The sequence below is a fragment of the Ochotona curzoniae genome, unplaced genomic scaffold (genome assembly GCF_017591425.1).
Source record: "Ochotona curzoniae isolate NIBS_2020 unplaced genomic scaffold, NIBS_Ocur_1.0 scaffold_4506, whole genome shotgun sequence".
NCBI classification, from domain to species: Eukaryota; Metazoa; Chordata; class Mammalia; order Lagomorpha; family Ochotonidae; genus Ochotona; species Ochotona curzoniae.
The window spans coordinates 37,061,584-37,085,705 of NW_024467119.1; the positions used below are offsets into that span (position 1 = coordinate 37,061,584).

Genomic DNA, 24,122 nt, shown 5'->3' on the forward strand with positions numbered 1-24,122 from the left:
GTTATTCAACAAAATTGATGAGAGAGAATTTGATCGAAAGAACAAGAGAGAAAAAAATAAGCCAAGCAATCTGGAAGAAGAAAAAGGCAGGATTAAAATACTGCACAGCACATGGCAGGCCTAAAGGCTCAACAGGGTAAGCCACCACTTGGGATACACATATCCTATAAACCCGTGACTGCCCCTCTGCCTCCTATGCAGCTTCTAGCTAATGTCCTTGGGAGGCAACAGATGATGACCCAATTGCTTAGGATGCTGCTCCCAGTGTAGGAGACCGAGCTGAACTGGACTTCTTTTCTTTTCTTTTTTAATGGAGTTGTTAATTAATTGATTGATTGATTTTACTTTTTATTATGATGATTATTATGAAACTGTTTCATAGGCACTGGGTTTTCCCTTTTCTCTTCCCCAAATCTGCTCCCCCACACACACACTGAGTTCTTCCCCTATACGATTACTATAATATAATTCTTCAAAAATAATCATATACCCATCATTGTGGGCATGGACAAAATCAACAGGAAGAAAAATAGAAAATTACAATACTATGAGGTTAAATAACATACTACTGGATATGATAGTCTCTATCACACAGTGACTGTACATCCCCTTAAATGAAAAGCCAGGAAGAAAAAACAACAGAAAGAAAAGAAGAAATTAAAAATGCCACAAAGTTAAATAGCATGCTACAGAATGACTAATGCATCACTGAAAAAACTGAAAAAGAAAATCAGGAACCTTCTTGAAGAAAATGATGCTACTGTATGATCTGAGTCAGTGAAGAATTTAATGAGAAAGAAAATATTTCGAAGAGATGAAACTAAATTTTTAAAAAAATCAAAATCCATGGTCTTTGTTGGTGAGATATGTCTCCTACAGGCAATACATAGATGGCTTTGTTTTTTTAATACAGTCTACCAATTTATGATGGTTGATTGATGAGCTTAAGGCATTTACATTCAGAGTTAATATGAATGGGTGGTAATCTGGTCCTGTCATTTCAGCAATGGGTTGGGAACTGGGCTTCTAGCTTCAGTTTGATCTGATCCTGCAGGTTGACGGAAAGCATCTGGAGAGTGGACCAGGCAGCAGGAAGATTTTTCTCTCCCTTTATTGCTCTCATTCTTGCTCTCTTTTTGATTTTCAAGTGAGCAAAGAAATCTTTTCATAATTATTTAAAACTTATGAACAGAAGCATGTCAAAACAGAAATCATCACAGAGTATTCTATAGACTTATTCTATAGGTGTTTCTTGCTTGGGAAAATTATTAATGATGTAAATACAACCTTTATGCTAAATATGTGTGTTAAGTTTAGAACAACTATAGAAAGAATTCAAAGACACAAAAGCATATATTTCATGTCAGAAGACTGAAAAATAAAAGGAATAATGGATCAGAGTATATAATTCTCAAAACATGGTTTTATTTTATACCTTTTATTCTAAAGGTACTGGCACATAGCAATAATTCAAACTCTTGTTCAGTGAATCAACTGTAGCAAGGCAGCCAGAGCAAGAACCTATCCCTGCTGGATGAATATGTCACAATTTGTCTGGCAAATGGATTGAGTATATGGTCACTTTTGAACTTAGAAACAGAAAAAATACATCAGGCAGATGAGATGGACTATGTTAAAAAATCAATCATGAAAAAAAGTAACAGATTATGAGGAAGGTAAGATATTTCTTAGTCTTCCTTGGATTCATATGTTAGCCTTTACTACCAAGTAGGAAAAAAAGTGCAGAGTTATTTTATGAGAAATTTATTAAGCAATTAAGCTTCATAAATATTACTTCCAACATCATTTTGGTTGACAACGATGGATACATTTTTGGTAGACCCTCAGATATTACAGATTTTACTACTTAAATAAATAAACTGTGTTCTCAAAAAGGCCTCAGCTACAATTTGCCTCTGCCACTTACTACACACAAAGTCTTAAATGTTTAATTTATCCTCTCCAAATTGTTGGATTTTTCATAAATAAAACAGTTACTGCAATTGTACTACACAGAGCACTGCTATTAAGACTAAATGGGGGGCCTGGCATGGTGGCGCAGTGGTTAAGGTCCTCGCCTTGCAAGCCTGGGATCCCATATGGGCGCCGGTTCTAATCCAGGCGGCCCCACTTCCCATCCAGCTCCCTGCAGTCGCAGACGGCCCAAAGCCTTGGGACCCTGCGCCTGAGTGGGATACCCGGAGGAAGTGCCTGGCTCCTGGCTCCGGAGCTGCACAGCACCAGCCTGTTGTGCTCACTTGGGGAGTGAATCATCAAACGGAGGATCTTCTTCTCTGTCTCTTCTCCTCTCTGTATATCTGACTTTGTAATAAAAATAAACAAAATAAATCTTTAAAAAAAAAAAGACTAAATGGGGTATAACATGTAAACTTGTTATACGCTGCCAACAAAAACTGAAAGTGGAGGCAGACGGGCCAGGACAGGATAAAGCACCCACCAGACAATGCAAAGGGGAGGCAGACCATGCAAGACTGGGCCACAGCACCCATCAGCACACATGAGACTTGGGCAGGCAGTGGTTTGAGTCCAGTAGGGGGGCTGCAGGGCGCTCACCTCTGAGCTATTGCTCCCACTAGTGAGCATGAGAACTTCGACCAAGGACAGACCAGGCTGGACAGGGCTACAATATGTACTGACCTCATGAAAACTAGGTTGGGGGAGAGTTAGCTTGGCCTAACTGACTCTATCAACTGGTACCAACTGGTACATGCTTAGACTAGAGGAAGTACAGGCTGCTTGGGCTTTGCCATAGCATCAACTGGCAAGTGCTATGACTGGGAGCAAATCCTGTCAAACTGTACAGTGCAAGATCCAAAACTGGGAGTAGCCCAGTAGGAAACTGTGGGCACCTCTCTGATGGACTGCAACTCCCACCAGTGAACATGAGAAGCAGGGCTGGGAACAGTACTGACTAGACAGGTGGTGGCACCCACCAGCATGAGTGTGGGCTGGATAGTGGGATCGGTTGGGTTGAGCCAGGCTACCATGCCCATTGATATATACAAGCCTTGAATAGATGTGGGACAGACTGAAACAATCTGCTGCACACATCAGCAAGCACAAGAACCAGGGCTAGTGGACTATGTTACCTAAAGGAACTTAGAAGGATTTCCTTATCCTTGGAGTGGCAATATCAACAGTATTTCAGAACTATTGAAACCACTTGAGCAGAACCCTGAGAACATGCTCTACAATGGGGACCCTGGGATGACACTGGATGGCCCATCCCCGGTTACCCCCGTTACTGAAGCAGTTGGGAGGCTGGGTGTGGCTTCTCCCCATATCTGCCCCTATGCCCCAGATACAGGAAGAACAAAAAGAAACTTTAAAAACAATGGTCTTCAGAGATGGTCTCCACAAGAAGCAGTTGAACTTATCTGGACAATAAGATGCTGGACTCTATGCTTGGTATATGCTTGCAATGAAAGAACCTCAATTGAACTTGAACTGTGGCAATGCAGCAAGGTGGAGGAATCTACCATAGGGGGAGGGTTTGGGAAAGGGAAGGGGGAATCCCAGTGCCTAAAAAAACTGTGTCACATAATGCAATGTAATTAAAAAAAAAAACAATGGTCTTACCCATTTTCCCCTAAATCTCGACCCCTCCCACCCTAATCAACTATGTAAACATCATGACAAATAAATTTTTCAAAAACAATAGATCTTTTAAGGGAAAAAAGTAAGTGGCATATGAAGTTCTTGGGTCATTTTACAAAGCAATCACTTTTATATTAATGTTACTCCAACAAACAATATTTCCTCCAGATTTTCAGTTTTTCCTTTTTCTGAAAAAAACAGCATTAATCTGAATTCTTAAAATATTTTATGGTCAAGAATGACATCAAAATCATAGTACTTCCTTTAAACTTACTGGACTATATCATACTGTCCTGGACCAGGGCCAGACTTTGTAGGTAGCTCTCGTCTTCCTGAAGAGTTGCCAAAATGTACACCCTTGTATTTCAAAGTCGCATCAGAAACATCCTAAAACATAATGAAGAGACAGATGGAGATGAGACCTGGTTTAACTAAATCAGGAAATTACGTTTACTTGAGTCTAACTGTAAATGCAAGGGGAGACTGGCATTGTGGCATAATGGGTAAAACTGCAACCTATAGCACCAGCCTCCCATATGGGCACCAGTTCAATTCCTGACTGTTTCCCCTTCCTATCCAGCAACCTGCTAATGTGCCTGGCAAAGCAGCAGATGGCTCAACTGCTTGCGTCCTTGAACCCACATGGAAGACTGTAAGAAGCTCCTGGCTCCTGGCTCCAGACCAGCCCAGCTGCAATCATTATGGCCATTTGGAGAGTGATTGATCAATGGAGAGTGAATGATTGATGGAAGATTTCTCCATCTCTCTATCCACATCTCTCTCTCTCTCTTTCTCTCTCTCTATCTCCAGATCTATGTATCTCTACATCTCTCTCTCTCTTTCATAAATCTGCATCCCAGAAAATAACTCATTTACAAACAAAAATAAAAACATTCATGAAAATTTTACAGAGTACAATAGTGAGCAATAAATTAAACACTATCCTAGTTCATTTTCTTATTGATACTTAAGGAAAGAATCATCCTTTAATGTCAAATAAATTACTTGTGGCAGGATAAACTAACCATTTTCTTTGCTTTATATTTACTATAATAAATATCAAAACTATGCATGAACCATAAGGAATTAAAGCAACTGACTTCATCATTAATTAAAATTAATAAAGTTTTAACACAACAGCCATAGTTTCTGAAATTAATTCTTTGCACCTAAAATAGTCTCTTTTTCTATTATCTATTTATTTCTTTTTTAAAAAACATTTTATTTTGTGTTATAATATAGTTTCACAGGTTCTGGGGTTGCCTGTGCCCTTCCCCAAGATCCCTTCCCATACCACACTGATATCCCCTGTAGTTTTACACTGGATGTCCCTCATGAACAGTCACAAGTCCATCGTGTTGGACATTGTCAGAGAGTCCATCCTCTTACTGCTCGGACAGTGTCAATTCTTTCACTGGGAGTCCATCTCTATGCTGTATGCATAGAGATATACGGCACTTTGTCTTCATATCTGAATATATCAGTCTCCACTACACTCCTCTTACACATCCCTTAACTTACAGAATCAGTAAGCATAATCCACATCGAGGTAAAAATAATAATTATAATAAATATTCTTAATTGAGCAATCTGATGGAAGAGAAACTCTAGTTTTACATTTTAAATTAATAAAATAACAGTTTTAAAGTATGATTTATTAAAAATAATATACAAAGATACTTCAGTCCATATGTAAAAAAACAAAATTATATTGAATAAAATCCCCCTAACATATAGCTTAACTGCATAAAAAAGTATGCATATGGTCTGAGTGGCTATTACTATTTCAGAGCTGTGGAAATAACTTCTCTCAATGACCACTATAAGAAATATTAATACAATCTATTATAATATTTGTGATTAAAAAGAATAATATAAAAGACACAAATTCTCACTATTAAGATTTCATTCATACCTCAGAAACTTTATGGATTGTAGAAAATACAGTATAGCAGGGTCAATAACTAGAAAAGGATTTGACTACATATGAAAACTGTCTTGGATGAACTCTACTAACATCCTCCAGAAAGACAGAAACTGAAGAGAAACCCAGACTCTGCAGGGGAAAGTAGAAGGCCACATCGAGTTAGAGAGAGACCATGCCAGAAAGCTTTGGGAAGCTCCAAAAAAAATCCAAAAAGAGGTCGGTACTGCACAAAAATTCCCTATTCTGTGATAACTTCTACTTTCTTGATCTTACTACTAACAAGTAGGCCTCTCACATTATGAAACATAAACCAAATAAACAGACTCCTACACTCCCTAAGATCTGAAAAAACTAACTAGAGATTGTGCTCGTTTGTTTCAAGTGCCCACTAAGTTGAGGCAAAAAATACCTGATAGGTGGTAAAACATTATTTCAGGATATATTTGGGAAGATACTTCCAGAAGAGATAAATTTAAATTAGTGGAATGAATGAGAATCACTTCTATGCACTGTGGCTAAGCACTACTCAGCCAGTCAAGGGCAAAGTAAAACACAATCAGATGAAAAGAAAATTCACACTCTTCTCTGGAGCTGAGACATCCTCTACTATTCCTGAACATCAGATTATAACTGCAGGTTCTCTAACCTTTAGTTTGTGAGAAACACATCCATATCTTCCCCCTCCACTGCCAGTCATGCCTCCAGGCGTTGTCAGGCTTCTGTCCTCAGACTAAGAGTTACACTATCAGTTCCCAAGGTTCTGAGGCCTTCGGAGCTGGACTGACCTATGCTACCGCTTTCCCGTTCTCCAGACTGCAAATGGTCTGACACGGAACTTCTCAGCCTCTGAGCCAACTCCCATTACTAACGCCCTCTCCCACATAGAGACACATACACACACAGAGACACACTCCCAAAACCTAAAAACATGAAACTGAATGTTTTTAAAGATTTATTTATTTTTATTACAAAGTCAGATATATGGAGAGGAGGAGAGATAGAAAGGAAGATCTTCCATCCGATGGTTTACTCCCCAAGTGAGCACAACGGCCGATGCTATGCCAATCCGAAGCCAGGAGCCAGGAACTTCTTCCAGGTCTCCCACACAGATGCAGGTTCAGGGTCCCAAAGCTTTGGGCTGTCCTCGACTGTTTTCCCGGGCCACAGGCAGGGAGCTGGATGGGAAGCGGGGCTGCCAGGATAGAACCAGCACCCATATGAGATCCCGGGCATGCAAGGCGAGGACCTTAACCACTTGCGCCACCGTGCCGGGCCCGAAACTGAATTTTAAAACCAAGTGCATTTGGTGCAAAACATATGCATATGAGGAGTCCTCAGTAGCTTTATGAAAATGCATATTATGTAAAAACTATGCATGGATTTCAAATTTTGCACTGAAACAAGCTCATGTTTACATACATTTTCCATGAATTCTGTAGAAGTTCATGTATGTGTATGCATACATGTATGCATATGCAGAATTGGCCTGTTCCTCTGGAGCACAGAAACTAATACAGGCACAAATGTCATGTGAAAAGAATGGACACGACTTCAATGTTTCCTTAGAGTAAGATGAGGCCTTTGCTGATCCTATTTACACAGATGTAGTCACATTGCAAAACATAATTATAGGTTTTAAAAACATTTCCTTTGGCTTGGGATAAACAAAGGGATTTAATGTAGAGAATGTTAAAGATAAGCATAGAGAATCAAGGAGTCATCAGCTATGTGCAAGTAGGACTTTGACATCTTTTCAAACATTTGGGAACTAATATCATCAACTCATCAGGAATGTGAAAACTAATCCTATACGAGGCAGTTAACCATGATGACCCTCAGCAGATAATAAATTCTGGTATCAAAAGAGTGGGAATGTTAGATTTCTGATACTAAATTTGCCTCCCAACAGATAATCCCCATCGATTCAATTCCTACATCCACTGAAGTGCAAAGAGGCCATGACAAAAATCTGAAGAACTATTTTTTAAAAGTGGTAAAAAAAAAACAGCAATACTTTAGCACTCCTTTAAGAGACAATAACACAGAGAATGTTATTGCCTCACTTCACCCCATCTTATCAAGCAGCTGATACAGAACACTGGTAGAAATGCCCAGCAGAGTACCATCTGGCAAGACTTAAGTGCCTGGCGCAGCAGCAGCTGTACTCGGTAGAAACAGACTTGTTTGTGAGCATAACTCAGGCATCCCCTGAGGACCTTGAAAACTGCCGGAGAAGAGAAACTCTGTATTATTTGGTAGAGAGAGATTAGAAACATTAATCCTTGAGTTGGTAACATTACTGTGATTCTCTTTAGTATCTGCAATCCAATGACTCGTGGAAACATTTGCAGAACATAAATTTTAAAGGTTAATCATTTCTGCTCGCAATTTTCCAGTATTGTTACATGCTCTCAATGTGATCGCTGTGACGATCCCTTCCAATGACCTACAATGCCAAGATCATGCTGGTATCTTCCTCTTTTGACTAAGACATCTAGATTTAACAACGAGTGGTAAGTGACACGGGTCTATGAAGCACTGTATTATCATTCACAGTAGTAATAGTAGTACAGATTCTAACTGAAATGATTCCAAAGCCCAGTCCTTGGTAAGGTTCTGTGAGGTTTAAGGTATGAACCAAAATCAAAGGAGTTGTTCAACATCATTGAAACACATAGGCTCCGCATACACTGTTTTCAGATTCTTAAATACAAAAGGAAATGAGATCCAAAAGTGTTTGAACTTGTGAGTGCAAAGACAAATGCTGCCACACCCAGAGGAACAGTAGAGCAGATGTCAGTTGATAAGTACTGGGAGAAACCACAGCATCCTCACAGACAGCACAAGAGGCAGCTTTTTCTGATAGGGTCAGCAGTAATTCTGAAGACAGATGTATCCAAAAAAGCTACAGGAAAAAAGACAACGCCTAGCCACTTTCAAATGAAAACTTTCCAATGAAAGTGCTTAATAACGCCTGGCACAGTGGCCTAGCAGTGAATGCACCACTATCCCATAAGGACACCAGTTCTAATCCCAGCACCCTGCTTCCCATCCAGCTTCCTGCTTGTGGCCTGGAAAGGCAGTAGAGGATGGCCCAAAGCCTTGGGACCTTGTACCCACGTGGGAGACCCAGAAGAGTTCCTGGCTCCTGGCTTTGGATTGAGCGCAGCACCGGCTATTGCAGTCACTTGGGGAGTGAATCATCGGACAGAAGATCTTCCTCTCTGTCTCTCCTCCTCTCTATATATGTCTGACTTTCCAATAAAAATAAATCTTTTTTAAAAAGAAAGTACTTAATAAATCCATGGATTTTAAAGAGGACAAAAAGAAAAGTCCCATCTATGCCATGCTTGTACTTAAATCAGAATTGTGTGGTTGTGCAAATTTGCTTCACAACATTGTTACAACAAGGACCTGTGAAGTACAAAATTCTCTTAGAAAATACAGGTGAGTATGTTAAGCACTTTATACACATTAGAAATATGTTATAGCATAATATCATTGATATATTAGTTATATAATACATTTCACAAACAAGCCATAGCCTATATACTCATAAACCAATATTTTAAAATTTTTTGGCAAGCCATGTTTCATTTTGTAGTTTAAAAATAGCCTTTATCATTCTTACACAGTGATTCAGAATACTTTGAGAAGTAAGTCTAACAAGCTTTCTTCAGATGAACTACATTAGTGAGATTTTATGATTCAACTATTTAACATTTAATATGAATTATTACCTTTAGGATGGTAATTCAGGAGAAGTATTATTCAAAACATTAGCAGGAAAATCTTTTCCTGCATATCCAATAAAATTCATTTCAGTTAAACCATATTAACTGACAATTCTAAAGCTCACTAACTTCTGCAGTACTCAAATAAATGTTAACCTTGAAATTTAATTTAAAATTCCTTTTAAAAATACAGACAGAAAATGAGTAAATTGATGCATTCTTAATTCTAAATCATACCATGTGTCAAAAAGCTTTGACAATTCCAACTTCAAGGTCACTGTCATCCTGGAAAGTCATTAGCAAATAAAATATGACTTAATTGAAGCAAACTCAGCATGAAGCAGCATCATTTTAAGTGAAAGCCATAATATAACTTGAAGTATTACTAACTGCCATTTTCATTGAAAACTAAATGAAGAATTGGCTATGTAACATTTTTTGTGTCCCACCATAATTAAATATGAAAATAAAATTTGTGAAAAATTAAAAGCCTCAAAGCACATCAATTCAAACACTAATGGACTACATTCCCAGTTTACAGCACACAGGTAGTCACCAGGACATTATTATTAGCATGTATGTCAGTATTTTTTGATTCTGAAGTCCACCTCTGAAACTGATTTGTAATAGTAAGCTGAGCTTTTCTAAGAAAGAAAGAAAAAGAGAGAAGAAAAGGAGGGAGAAAGAGAATCTAAATTTTATTATTCAAAATGCTACACAAAATAATTTGGGGGGCAGGTGTTGTGGTGCAGCAGTTAAACTACTTGCTTGTAACACTCACACCTCATATGTGTGTGCTAGATTTGAGTCCTAGTTCTACATTCAATTCTAATTCTCTGCAAATGGATATCCCGGGAGGTAGAAGGTAATGGTTCAAATAGTTAGGTCACTTTCATCCACATAGGAGATGTAGGTTGAGTTTCAGGCTCCTGGCTTCAGCCTGGTCAGCCCCTGGCTAATCCAGGCACATGGGAAATGAACCACTGGATGGAAAACAGTGCCTTGTCACTCTCTTTCTCTCTTTCTCTCTCCCATACACACCACACACACACACACATACTTTTCCCTCTCTTTCCCCTCTCCTCCCCCGCTCCTCCATCTTTCCTTTTCAAAATAAAAATAAAGAATTTAAATAAAACTTATTTTAATGCAAAAAAACATTTTGAAAGCCATATATACAAAGAGATCTTCAAAACTTCACATTGACTACCAGGGTTTGCAGAGCTGATGCAGCAGGCCAATACTCCACCCTGTAACGCCAGCATCACATACTGGTGCCAGTTCGTGTCTAATTGCTCTGCTTCTGATCCAGCTCTCTATTTATGGCCTGGAAAAGCAGCGGAGGGTGGCCAAAGTTCTTCAGATCCTCTACACATGTAGAAGACCCAGAAGAAAATTCTGGCTGCCAGCTAAGGATGAGCTAAGCTCTGGTCAGTGCAGCCATCTGGGTAGTGACCCAGTGGATAGAAGACCTTTCCTCTCACTTTCTCTCCTTCTCACTTTAAAACCTGCCTTTCAAATAAAAATAAATAAATCTGGACAGCAACAACAAAAGAGTGGCTACCCAATTATTTTGCACAAAAGTGAACTAACACATCAGCCTGCCAGGGTGGCCTTAGTTTCTCAAATACCTGGTAACATTTTCAACCTCAAGGATTACAGTTTCATTAAGAGGGATAAGTTTCATCACCTGTTATTTAAATGAGGAGACCAGACAGTCCTCAAAAAAAGCAAAAAGAATAGAGGAACAGAGAAGCAAAAACAGGTTAAAAAAAAAATAACTATGTGAGTGAAGAGTGCTAGTATTTAATCAAGCATTGCTTTTTTTTTTAAATTATATTTTTGACAATTTTTACATAGTTAATTAGGAAAAAGGTTCAAGGACAGTAGGAAAGTGGGAAAGACTATTATTTCCCTATTATTTCCTTCTTATATCTGAGGTAAAGGGAATGTTGAGGGAGAAGCCCCACCCAGTCTCCCACCCACCCCAGGTCCCAGACGTAGGGCATGCTCTGTTTTCCTTGTTCAAGTGGTTTTGATAGTTCAGCAGTTATGAATCGCTTCCAATCTCGCCACTCCAGGCACAATGAGGTTGTTGAAGAATCCACTGATTGACACATTCTCTCATAGAGTCTCCATTTGTCCAGTATCTCGCTGCCAACATATAGCTGAAATGGTTGATTGACCCATTCCGTCTTCCGTCTTTCTTGGTTAGGGTTCTGAGTCCACCATTTTGATTGGGGAGATCCCCAAAGAAACTTTGTCTGAGGTGTTCTCAGGCCAGATTCTTATATGTACTAGCAAGTATAGGGCCCGGCACAGTCCATGGCCCAGATCAGCTGGTGGTTGCAATTGCTGGGTTGGTTCTGCTTTCAGCCTCAACTTCCACTGGAACCAATGGATGTTGTAGTCCAGCCTGGTTCTGCCCAGCACATACTTAGCGCTCACGTAAACCAGTGGGAGCTGCAGTCCTGTCAGAGTGACCCACAGTAACCCCCATCACGCCCGCCCCTACTCTGGTTTGCCAGTAGGTGTGACAGACTAGTCCAGTCTGCCCCATATCCCATTTGGCTCTCGTACATGTCGAAGGGTATTGAAGCTAGTTTTAATATCCATTGATGATACCAGAATCAGTTTTACTGTGTGCTTATCAATTTTTTAATACTCCTCTTTTCTTTCACCTTATTTGTTGGTTCTGTATTTATATCTATTTGTAGTCATAAATTCCTGTTTTACTCAAAGTGTTATATTACTGCCATCATTTATTTTGAGGCTGAAATTATCCTGGGTTTGACCCTTGGGACTCCATTCAGAATGCATCTAGTGTCATTTTTATATATGACTATCATTTCTTGAACATTTTCTTACTTTCTGGAATAATAAAATATTCCAGGTTTGTCTGGCATTAAATCGGATCTTTGTTTAAGGAGCTGTGCTTTCATTTAGTGGATAATGTAATTAACTAAGATCTGTGTCATCAGTGCATGCAATGGTACTGGGGTGTCATTGCTTCTAGATCATCTTCATGGACAAGGTTAGAAATCTATACTTAATTATTATTTATTTATTCAGATTTTTGTGTTTATATCTGTGCCTTCATCTTCAATCTGGTACCACGGATATACTCTACTCTTTCTTTTTCAATTTGGAGTGTCTTCTTTCCAATTGAGAAACCTGACTCCCCTTACCCTTAGTATATTTCCTTAGTACTGTGATATGCTGAAAGTACTTTCGAAATTGTCAGAGTAAATCTATTCTGTAAAAAAAAATAGGTTTGATTACATCAGGCTCTTATCTTTAGGTGGTTTTGAAGCTGTATACCAGCAGGAAGTGAATAATAAGGCAGATTTGTAAATTGCCTGTGTGAACACTGAAAGTGTCCCAGTACTTACTTGGAGCACCTTGGGAAAAATTGAAGATTCATTAGTTCAGGGCATTTAAAGAAAACTCTGTCTAGATATTTCCTGACCACTTACATGTGATCAAGAATAATGCAGAGTAATTCCTTCAGATTCCCATTTGAGGCACATCTCACTGTGCCAGTACTCCTGGCAATAATTTATCTTGAAGAGCTTTTGGCTGCCTGAGTCTCTGCTGAAGTGAAAAGGCCTTTACTGGAGCGCTAAGGGCTTGAAGGCAATGTGGAACCCTGAGTGCTACTTTGAAGGTGTATATTTTCTCAGATCATTTGCAAAATTTTCTTTAAAAAAAGCAGTGCTTTCTGGGGGCTAAAACTGTCAAGTCCAACCACAGAACTACCTGGAGAGTGCATAATCCGGGAGTAAGAGATACCTGGGAGGGAAATAGTGGGCTCCTCCTTCTTGGGTTACCCTCTCCCATGGGAGGGCACAAAAAACTAGGACAGGGGCTGGGCTGGAGTGGCTAGAAAGAGAAGCACTCAACAACATCCGTGAGAGCTGGATAGTTGAGCTGGTTACATGGAACTAAGCTTCAATACCCTTCGACATGTACGAGAGCCAAATGGGATATGGGGCAGACTGGACTAGTCTGTCACACCTACTGGCAAACCAGAGTAGGGGCGGGCGTGATGGGGGTTACTGTGGGTCACTCTGACAGGACTGCAGCTCCCACTGGTTTACGTGAGCGCTAAGTATGTGCTGGGCAGAACCAGGCTGGACTACAACATCCATTGGTTCCAGTGGAAGTTGAGGCTGAAAGCAGAACCAACCCAGCAATTGCAACCACCAGCTGATCTGGGCCATGGACTGTGCCGGGCCCTATACTTGCTAGTACATATAAGAATCTGGCCTGAGAACACCTCAGACAAAGTTTCTTTGGGGATCTCCCCAATCAAAATGGTGGACTCAGAACCCTAACCAAGAAAGACGGAAGACGGAATGGGTCAATCAACCATTTCAGCTATATGTTGGCAGCGAGATACTGGACAAATGGAGACTCTATGAGAGAATGTGTCAATCAGTGGATTCTTCAACAACCTCATTGTGCCTGGAGTGGCGAGATTGGAAGCGATTCATAACTGCTGAACTATCAAAACCACTTGAACAAGGAAAACAGAGCATGCCCTACGTCTGGGACCTGGGGTGGGTGGGAGACTGGGTGGGGCTTCTCCCTCAACATTCCCTTTACCTCAGATATAAGAAGGAAATAATAGGGAAATAATAGTCTTTCCCACTTTCCTACTGTCCTTGAACCTTTTTCCTAATTAACTATGTAAAAATTGTCAAAAATATAATTAAAAAAAAACTAGTAGGTGACAGTTTGATGAAAACATACTTGATCGTAAAGTAACTCTCAAATACACAGGTAAATTAAAAAGAAAATACCCAGTAACTGCAAAAGAAATAAAACTGTGAAATACTACTACAGGTAATAGCATCAGTATGGGGAAAAAAACAAATATCATATTCCTCTTTATATAACATATGGGAAACGCACTACTTTTAGTACTCCAGACAAAATATATAATCTTAATCTACTCATAAGAAATTCTGTACAACCCTCAGCTGTGGGCAACAACCTACTTTGTATTCTACCTAGGCAAGTGTCACACTGCTAAGAGAAAAACCACGGGAAGCTTCCAGGCACCCTGGGCCAGATTACTGCCAAATCTGTGTTACCCACAGCAGTGTGCCAGCATAGTAACCTAGACCATTCTGTTTTGTTTTGTTTGTTTGTTTGTTTTTCTATCTAAAGATATGTGTGGTAGAGATGGGAGAGGAGACAGATCCATGAACACCCCCATTCCTTAATGCATATACTGTCACAAATCAAAATAGTTTCTGTAGGTGTTTGGGTCTAAGCCCAAAAGATGTACATCTGTAAAAACAACTGGACTACTATGAATGTAGGTTAAATCAAATGCTGAGAATGTTTATTATATTTTGCCCAAGATGTCTCCACAGCCTTTTCTTAAATCTAAGCTTAATTTTTACCATGTTCTCTGCTAAGATTTCTTCTTCCAGATACCTTAAGCATATGAAAATACAAAAAGCTCAAAGTACAAATTATTTCTGTCTTATAACTGAGTAAAGCCAGAAATCCCATCTATATACATTATTTGTTTGAACTAGCTGAATGAAATCCTGACACAACTTGCCTGGGTTTGAAATCTGTATCTGGGGACTGTCGAAGATGGCCGACGTAGGAGGAAAGCTGTGAGGGAGCGTCCAGTGAAAGAGGGATAGAAAGTTACAGAAGCAGCAAAGTGGAACAGCAGGGAATCGCAGGGAGAGGTCCGTGAGGCTCCCTGGGACAGTGTGGAGCCAAAAAGATCCACACAACTCGGAAGAACAGCGAGAACGGAGCAGGGCAAAGGTAGAGAAACCGACATCCCACTCCAGACCTGCTGAGTCACTTTTGAAAGCGGCCTGACGGGAAACGCGGACAGCCCGGAGGCGGGGAGATCGGGCGGATCGTCACCGGCGGGAGGCGGAGGCAGACTGCAGCGGCCGGACGTTTGGTGAGCCCGGGGGTTGACGTGGTAGCCTCCGCATTCCTAGACCCCTACTGAGGGCCCAGCCTCTGAGAACGCGGGGCAGACAGACTGAAACTGTTGGGTTTGTGCCTTGGGAACTACGAACAGTGGTGTTGGTGGCTGAGGGGGCCCCAGGAAGGCGCCTCGGATGCTCCTACACTGAGGGGGCCAGTGCGTCTCAGTGCGCAGAGGCTGCTGGCGAGGATCTGGAGTCCTCCACATCCTGCCTGGTGGAAGCGCGATAACATCGGGAAAACCCTGGTCGCTGCGCCGAGCGGACTAGGCGGCCCCGCCTGCAGCAGCCGCCTCCACAGCGCAGGGGTCAGATGTCAGGAGAGCTTTGAGACTTGGGAAGTGTAGCGCTGTGTGTCCCCGACACGCAGGTACCACTCCCATAGGGTGAACTGCTCACCCCTCGCCTCCCACCCCGCAGTTCTGAGCGTGGGCAACCCACCAGGAGAGCTCTGAAAACTCCTGCATCACACTGACACGGTGCGAACCTGCCGTGAAATAATAACAGGGCGCCTGGGCCACTCCTCCGCTAAGGGCCGGTGTGAAAGAGCCACACAGGAGCAGGGGCTCTGAACACCCACACACCACGAGTGGTGGATTCACTGCACAAGAGCCACGCCTGGAAAGTGCCTCACCCACAGTCCCGTGTGTGGGAGACGCACCAGGTGGGCTCTGAAAAACCTTGCAGTCCCTGACACGGAGAACGCAGGGAGAAAGCACATAAAACCTTCTAAGTCCTGTGGATTCCCGTGCAGGGGGCACACCCAGAGAGCGCCTCCATCCCTCCACGCCCTGGGGTGTCACACCTGTAGAAGAGGTGCCCAGAGTGTGCCTGGAATCCACTGGGCCCCCAAGGTGGTGCTCTACAGCCCCGGGCCCTGAGAACGCACCAACGGTGCCTTGAAAATTACCACGCAACCACGCAATTACCCGGCAACACCACGCCTACAGGCTCCAACCTCTACAGGAAAGCACCTGACAACCCCTCAACACACGGGTTCATTTGCCCCACCAGAATTCACCAACGCAATGGGAAAAACCACCAGAAAGAGCTGTGCTCCAGATGAAAGAGCCAGCACCCCACCAAACATGGGCCAAAAGCCATTATCAATATCGGCGATGCGAGATGAAGACATGGACGTGTTACCAGCAAAGGAATTGATGAAAATAATGCTAAAATTTCTCAGAGACGTGGACACAAAGCTGGAAGACTACCAGAACCGCATAATCACCGAAATACAACAAATCAAAACCAAACTGGATGCCCAAGAGAATAAGATTGAAAGCCTCATCAACAGAATAAATGCGGCAGAGGAAAGGATCTCTGAAACAGAAGACATACAAAATGAAAGTGCCCAGCGAATTAAACAGCTGGAGACAAACCTCAGCAAAACTAATAAAATGATGCAAGAGATGAAGGATTACCTTAGAAAACTGAATATTCGGATCATCGGCCTCCCTGAGGGAGTAGAAAGAGAATCTGGGATGCAAGCAGTGCTTGATGAAATTATACAGGAAAACTTCCAAAACACTCGGAACACGAATCCACCCCGCATACAGGATGGACAGAGAACTCCCAACAGACATGATCCAAAGAGATCCTCACCCAGACACACGGTGCTCAGGTTCTACTCCAATGAAGACAAAGAAGGAATCCTGAGACAAGCACGAAGTAGAGAAAAGATCACATACAGGGGAAAACCCATCAGAATCACTGCTGACTTCTCCGAAGAGACCCTACAAGCAAGGAGAGAATGGACAAAGATCTTCCAAGTCCTGAAACAAAACAACTGTCAACCAAAAATAATCTACCCAGCAAAGATCTCATTTGTATATGAGAACGAAATCAGATACTTCAATAGCAAAGAAAAACTAGAAGAATATGTCTACACAAAACCAGCTCTGCAAAGTCTCCTTAGAAATGCACTAGTCCCGGACAAAAAGGAGGCAAATCACAAACAAAGCTGGCAAATAAGAAGGTCTCCAAACTAAAAGCTGCACAAACAAGACAACTACATAGGCAACAACACACACACAACACAATCACATGGCAGGGCAAAATTGCAAACTCTCAATTTTAACTCTCAACACAAATGGTCTAAATTCACCAATCAAAAGACAGAGATTAATAGAATGGATCATCAAACAAGACCCAACCATCTGTTGCCTACAAGAAACGCATCTAACCAGAAAGGATGCAAAGAAACTGAAAGTGAAGGGATGGAAAAAGATATTTCACGCCAATAGACGAGAAAAAAAAGCTGGGGTAGCTATCCTAATTTCAGACGAAATAGATTTCATTCTAACTAATATCAAAAGAGACAGGGAAGGCCATTTTATACTGGTGAAAGGAATGATCCATCAAGAAGCAATCACCATCATTAATGTTTATGCACCGAATCTTAATGCACCTAGTTACGTAAAGCAATTACTTACAGACTTAAAGGAAGACATAGACACCCGCACAATTCTTGTAGGCGATCTCAACACACCTCTAACAACAATGGACCGGTCTATGAAACAAAAACTCAACAAAGAAACAACAGAGCTCACACAAACAATAGAACAACTAGACTTAGTAGACATATATAGAACTTTTTATCCTAAGGCCACAGACTATACATTCTTCTCAGCGGTGCATGGCACCTTCTCCAGAATCGATCACATGATAGGACATAAAGCGAATCTAAACAACTTCCAAAACATTAGTATCATACCATGTACCCTCTCAGACCACCATGGGATGAAACTGGAAATCAACAACTCAAAACTCCCCAGGAAGTATAGGCACTCTTGGAAATTGAACAATATGCTATTAAACGAACAATGGGTCAGAGAAGAAATTAAAGATGAGATCAAAAAATTCATGGAAACCAATGAAAACTCTGATACAACATTCCAAAACTTGTGGGACACCGCCAAAGCAGTGCTACGAGGTAGATTCATTGCAATCGGAGCGCATGTCAAGGCCCAAGAAAGACGCCAAATACAGGAACTAACCACACACCTCCAGGATCTGGAAAAACAGCAGCAGAAGAGTCCCACGCACAATAGGAAACAAGAAATCATCAAAACAAGGGAGGAGATAAACCAAATAGAAATCAAAAAAACTATACATAAAATCAACAAATCAAAAAGTTGGTTTTTTGAGAAAATAAACAAAATAGACACTCCACTGGCCCGATTGACCAAAAAAAAACAAGAGAAAGTGAGAATCAATAGCATTAAAGATGAAAAAGGCAACATAACAACAGACACTGCAATCATTAAGAAAATAATTAGAAATTACTACAAAGAACTGTACTCCCACAAATTTGAGGACCACCAAGAAATAGAAAAGTTCTTGGACTCCCACCACTTACCAAAACTCAGTCCGGAGGCAACTGCAGAATTAAATAAACCCATAACCGAGGGTGCCCACTATCACCACTGCTATTCAACATAGTCCTAGAGGTACTTGCAGAGGCCATAAGACAAGAAAAAGAAATCAAAGGCATACGTATAGGAAACGAAGAAGTCAAGCTTTCACTATATGCAGATGACATAATCCTATACATAGAAAAACCAGGAGACTCAATACAGAAACTGCTAGAACTTATACGAGAGTTTGGCAGAGTGGCAGGGTACAAAATTAACGAACGAAAATCAACAGCCATAGTGTACGCAAATAACACCAAGATGGAAGAAGATCTAACCAACAGGATACCATTCAAAATAGCAGAGAGAAGTATGAAGTATTTGGGAATAAATCTAACCAAAAGCGTAGGAGACCTATTCGAAGAAAACTACAAACTATTTAAAAAGGAAATTGAACAAGACCTCAAAAGATGGAATAACATCCCGTGCTCCTGGATAGGCAAAATCAATATTATTAAAATGTCTATACTACCACAAGCAATATACACTTTCAACGCAATTCCAATCAAATTGCCCAAAACATTCTTCACGGAACTGGATACAATGATTCAAAAGTTCATCTGGAAACACAAAAAACCACGAATAGCTAGAACCATCCTGAAAAATAAGAGGTTAGCAGGGGGAATCACAATCCCGGACCTCTGGACATACTATAGAGCAGTGGTTATCAAAACAGCCTGGTACTGGCACAAAGACAGAAAGGAAGATCAATGGAATAGAATAGAAGCACCAAAAGGGAACCCACACAAATACAGCCAATTAATCTTTGACAAAAAGACCAATGATAGCTCAAACAAGTGGGAAGGCCTCTTTAGTAAATGTTGTTGGGACAACTGGCTGATAGCCTGTAGAAACAAAAGGATAGACCCACATCTATCACCATACACTAAGATCCAATCTACATGGATAAAAGACCTAAACCTACATCCAGAAACCTTCAAACTCTTGCAAGAAAATGTAGGAAATACACTACAAGACCTAGGAGTAGGTTCCGACTTTCTAAGAAGGACACCAAAAGCAATAGCAGTTGAGAACAGAATAAACAAATGGGACCTCATCAAACTAAGAAGCTTCTGTACAGCAAGGGAAACAATCAACAAAGTAAAAAAGCAACCCACAGAGTGGGAAAGATCTTTGCACACGATATAGGCGATAGGGGGCTAATTTCCAGGATATACAAAGAACTTCAAAACAACCAAAAAACCAAAACAAACAAGCCACTCAAGAAATGGGCAAGGGAAATGGGCAAACATTTCACAAAGGAACAAGTCCAAATGGCAAACAAACATATGAAAAAATGTTCCAGCTCCCTAGCAATAAGGGAAATCCAAATTAAAACATCGATGAGGTACCACCTAACACCAGTAAGATTGGCCCACATAAACAAGAACACCAACGACGCTTGCTGGCGAGGATGCGGGGAAAAGGGAACCCTACTCCACTGCTGGTGGAGCTGCAAATTGGTACAGCCTTTATGGAAATCAGTCTGGAGAACACTCAAACAACTCGGAATCTGCATGCCATATGACCCAGCAATAGCACTCCTAGGAATATATCCAAAACACCTGTTTTACGACAAACCAACATGCATCCCTATGTTCATTGCAGCACAATCAGTAATTGCAAAAACATGGAAGCAACCGAAATGCCCATCAATAGAAGATTGGATAAGAAAGCTTTGGTTCATCTACTCCATGGAATACTACTCAGCTATTAAAAAAAACAAAATGCAGTTCTTTGTGGCTAAATGGGCACAACTGGAAACTATAATGCTAAGGGAAATGAGTGAATCCCAAAAGATTAGATACCACATGTTTGCCTTGATTTAACCTGTAATTTATTGTTTGGTTGTTTGTTATTTTTTGAACGTGTCATTGATGCTGTCTCAACCCAGATGTTTCGAAGAATGGAACTTGCATTATTTTTAACATATTGTTTACCCAATACTATGTCAATTAATTCCATAATGTTGTATATTGATACTGAGGCCTTGTTGGTGCTTTTAACCGACCGGATCTTTACTCTGTTAGACTTATCTTCAGACCATAGAAGGTCTCCCCAGGAAGCCACTGAACTTATCTGGACAATAAGACGCTGAACTTTATGCTAGGCATGTGTTTGCAAGCAATGAATCTCAACTGAACTTGAACTATGGTTATGCAGCAAGGTGGAGGAATCCACCATGGGGGGAGGGGTATGGGGAGGGGTGGGGGGAATCCCCAGCGCCTATAAAACTGTACTACATAATACAGTGTAAGCAACAATAAAAAAAAAAAAAAAAAAAAAGAAATCTGTATCTGAATTAGATAGATCAGCTATATTATATTTGCTATTTTAGTACAAAAAAAGTTCTTCTTGCTTACAATAATTTGTTGAATAAATGATACTCATACTCTCAAATTCTTATACACACAAAATGTTCATTTTCCTTTGAAATTCAGGGAAAATATTTTTTTAAAAGATTTATTTTTATTATTTTTTTCATTGGAAAGGCGGATATACAGAGAGGAGAGACAGAGAGGAAGATCTTCCGTCTGATGATTCACTCCCCAAGTGAGCGCAACGGGCCGATACTATGCCGATCCGAAGCCAGGAGCCTCCTCCGGGTCTCCCACATGGGTGCAGGGTCCCAAAGCTTTGGGTCGTCCTCGACTGCTTTCCCAGGCCACAGGCAGGGAGCTGGAAGGGAAGCGGGGCTGCCGGGATTAGAACCGGCACCCATATGGGATCCCGGGCGTGCAAGGCGAGGACCTTTAACTACTTGCGCCACCGCGCCGGGCCCGGAAAATATGTTTTATATACTATTATATATAGCAGAAAGATCTAGCAATTTACACTCACTCTTTCTCCTCACTAGAAATACAGTTAGACAGCATTTATCATCCTCCTTAGCAAGCGTTACCATATGACTTGAGTTTCAGCACCCAGGCTTGACCTACAAAAATCTCCCACTCATAAAATTCTATCCCCTTCTACTACCTAGATGCAGATGACCAGATCCTAGCGGATGACAAAAACAGATGGACTACGACTGTGTTCCTGATTCTCCGCATGGAAAAAGTCTGTCATCAACCAGAGGTATCCAGATGAATGAGGAAAGCATGACTTTGTATTAAACCACTGAAATGCTGGGCTCTATTTGCTACTACAACTAGTATTACATGCACCAAAACATGTATAAACATAAATAATCTTCCAACTCTCATTATTATGGGATACATTATACTTACAAACAGAGGTTTATAATATGCTGGACCCAGTGTGTCATCACTAGCAGGTGGAACACATTTTCTAATACTATCATCTTCATTAATGTGATAACCATAGGACTGTCCACAAGAAGGAATTGAAGGAACATCCAAAGCTTTAGTAAATGTCCGTGCTCTTGAAATTTTCTGTAAGGCAAAAGTTAATTTAGTCAAAGGCAACAGGAAAAGGAATTATGAAAATTATTGAAAGCCAATTATTAAATATTGACAATGATCATATAATATACACCAAAAAGATTTTATTTATAAAAGTAACTCAAAGGAATGAGTTTAAAGCCATTTTTATTTATTATTATTATAATAGAGCTTTGCAGGTAAAGTCATTGTATAAACCAAACTACTAAAGTCATGATAAATGTATATATATATATATATATGAGTTCTGTTTCATTTGCGTCAGTTATTTATCTTGCTTACTAAAGTAAATATTGATTCAAAGGCAAGCATTCCTACAGTCACACTATTACAGCATATACCATAAACACACTTTGTATTTTTAACAACTTTTCCTAGCTTCATTACTTTCCAGCTTCTGACTTATCTCCACATTACCTGTTCTTCATACAAATACCCTAATTATGCACACTATGAAGCAGGAAAATAATGCTAAATGAGAACAGTAATTATGAATTTTAATTATGAAGATAACTGTGTAAATTATGTGAAATTATATAAAATGTAGAAAGTCATGTATCACAGTAGTGAAGGAAACTTTGCAAAAGCTAAAACAATGTTAATATGATAGGTAGAAGTCTTCAGAGGATGATCCTTCTTTTACAAAAAGTCATGTATCACAATGCTGGGCACAGCTAGGCTGTAGCACCCACCAGTGAGAGTTGGAAAGGGAGCCAGCCAGGCCAAGCCAGGCCAGGTCAGGCTGCAGCATCAGATGGCAAAGGCCAAGACAGGGAATGGGCTATGCCAAACTGGGTCAGAGCAACCACTGACATGCACAGATCTGTGGCTGGGAACAGGCATGGCTAGGGAGCTAAGGGGATGAACCGGCTGGGTTGTAGTTCCCACCGGGGAGCACAAGAGCCAAAATGGAGGCAGCAATCTGGGTTGGACATGACTACAATGTTCATTGGCATGGGTGTGAACTGGGTCTGGAGTGTGTCAGACTGGGAGAGCCAGGGTGAGCTGCACTAGGTCTCGGTACCCGCTGAAGCATGTGAGAGCTGTGTTGGTGTGGACAAGGTGCTTCTGGGCTGTAGCACCCAATAGTAAGAAATGGAATGGGTGTGAGTAGGTTGGGCAAGGCCACTGTTCCTGCAAGGACAGAAGGTGAACTAAGTCAGCCTGGGTAAAGAATACAACAGAGTGTGTGAGTTCTGCCACTGGGAGGAGACCTGATAGAGAAGCTTGGGGAACTCCTCTGTAGGATATAGTCCCTGCAGATGAGCAAAAGAACCAAGGCTGGGAGCAGCCCAGAAAAGGCCAAGTTACAGCACCTGCTGGCACACATGTACCTCAGGTGTGGAGGCAGGACATGCTGGGTCAGTTTATAATACTTCCTTGCAGATCCAAGTACCAAGTTGGAGTGCAAGATAGGCTGGTTCAGGTCACAATACCAGCTAATTCACATTAGAGTTGGGACTGGTTACTGGCTGGCCTGGGCAAGGATACAGCACCTGCCAGCATGAGCTGGAACTGGGAGAAGAGAAGGCTAGGCCAGGATAAGGCACCCACCAGACAATGCAAAGGGGAGGCAGGCCACGTAAGACTGGGCCACAGCACCCATCAGCACACATGAGACATGGGCGGGGGTGATTTGAGTCCAGCAGAGGGGCTGCAAGGCGCTCACCTCTGGGCTATTGCTCCCACTGGTGAGCATGAGAACTTCAACCAAGGACAGACCAGGCTGGACAGGGCTACAATATGTACTGACCTCATGAAAACTAGGTTGGGGGAGAGTTAGCTTGGCCTAACTGACTCTATCAACTGGTACCAACTGGTACATGCTTAGACTAGAGGAAGTACAGGCTGCTTGGGCTTTGCCACAGCATCAACTGGCAAGTGCTATGACTGGGAGCAAATCCTGTCAAACTGCATTGCAGAACCACCTGTACAGTGCAAGATCCAGAACTGAGAGTAGCCTAGTAGGAAACTGCGGGCACCTCTCTGATGGACTGCAACTCCCACCAGTGAACATGAGAAGCAGGGCTGGGAACAGTACTGGCTAGTCAGGT

General features: G+C 41.3%; 1 protein-coding gene across 1 annotated transcript in view; it reads right to left on the bottom strand.

The window, feature by feature from the left end:
* The window catches only part of STPG2 (sperm tail PG-rich repeat containing 2), a 389,260-nt gene that overhangs the window by 353,450 nt on the left and 11,688 nt on the right, over nucleotides 1-24,122 (bottom strand). Inside the window, exons 3-4 of the mRNA XM_040967274.1 lie at nucleotides 21,895-22,059; nucleotides 3,893-4,005 (exon numbers count right to left, since the gene is read on the bottom strand). Of these exons, the coding sequence (XP_040823208.1) occupies nucleotides 3,893-4,005; nucleotides 21,895-22,059 (278 nt within the window). The remainder of the gene's footprint in view (nucleotides 1-3,892; nucleotides 4,006-21,894; nucleotides 22,060-24,122) is intronic.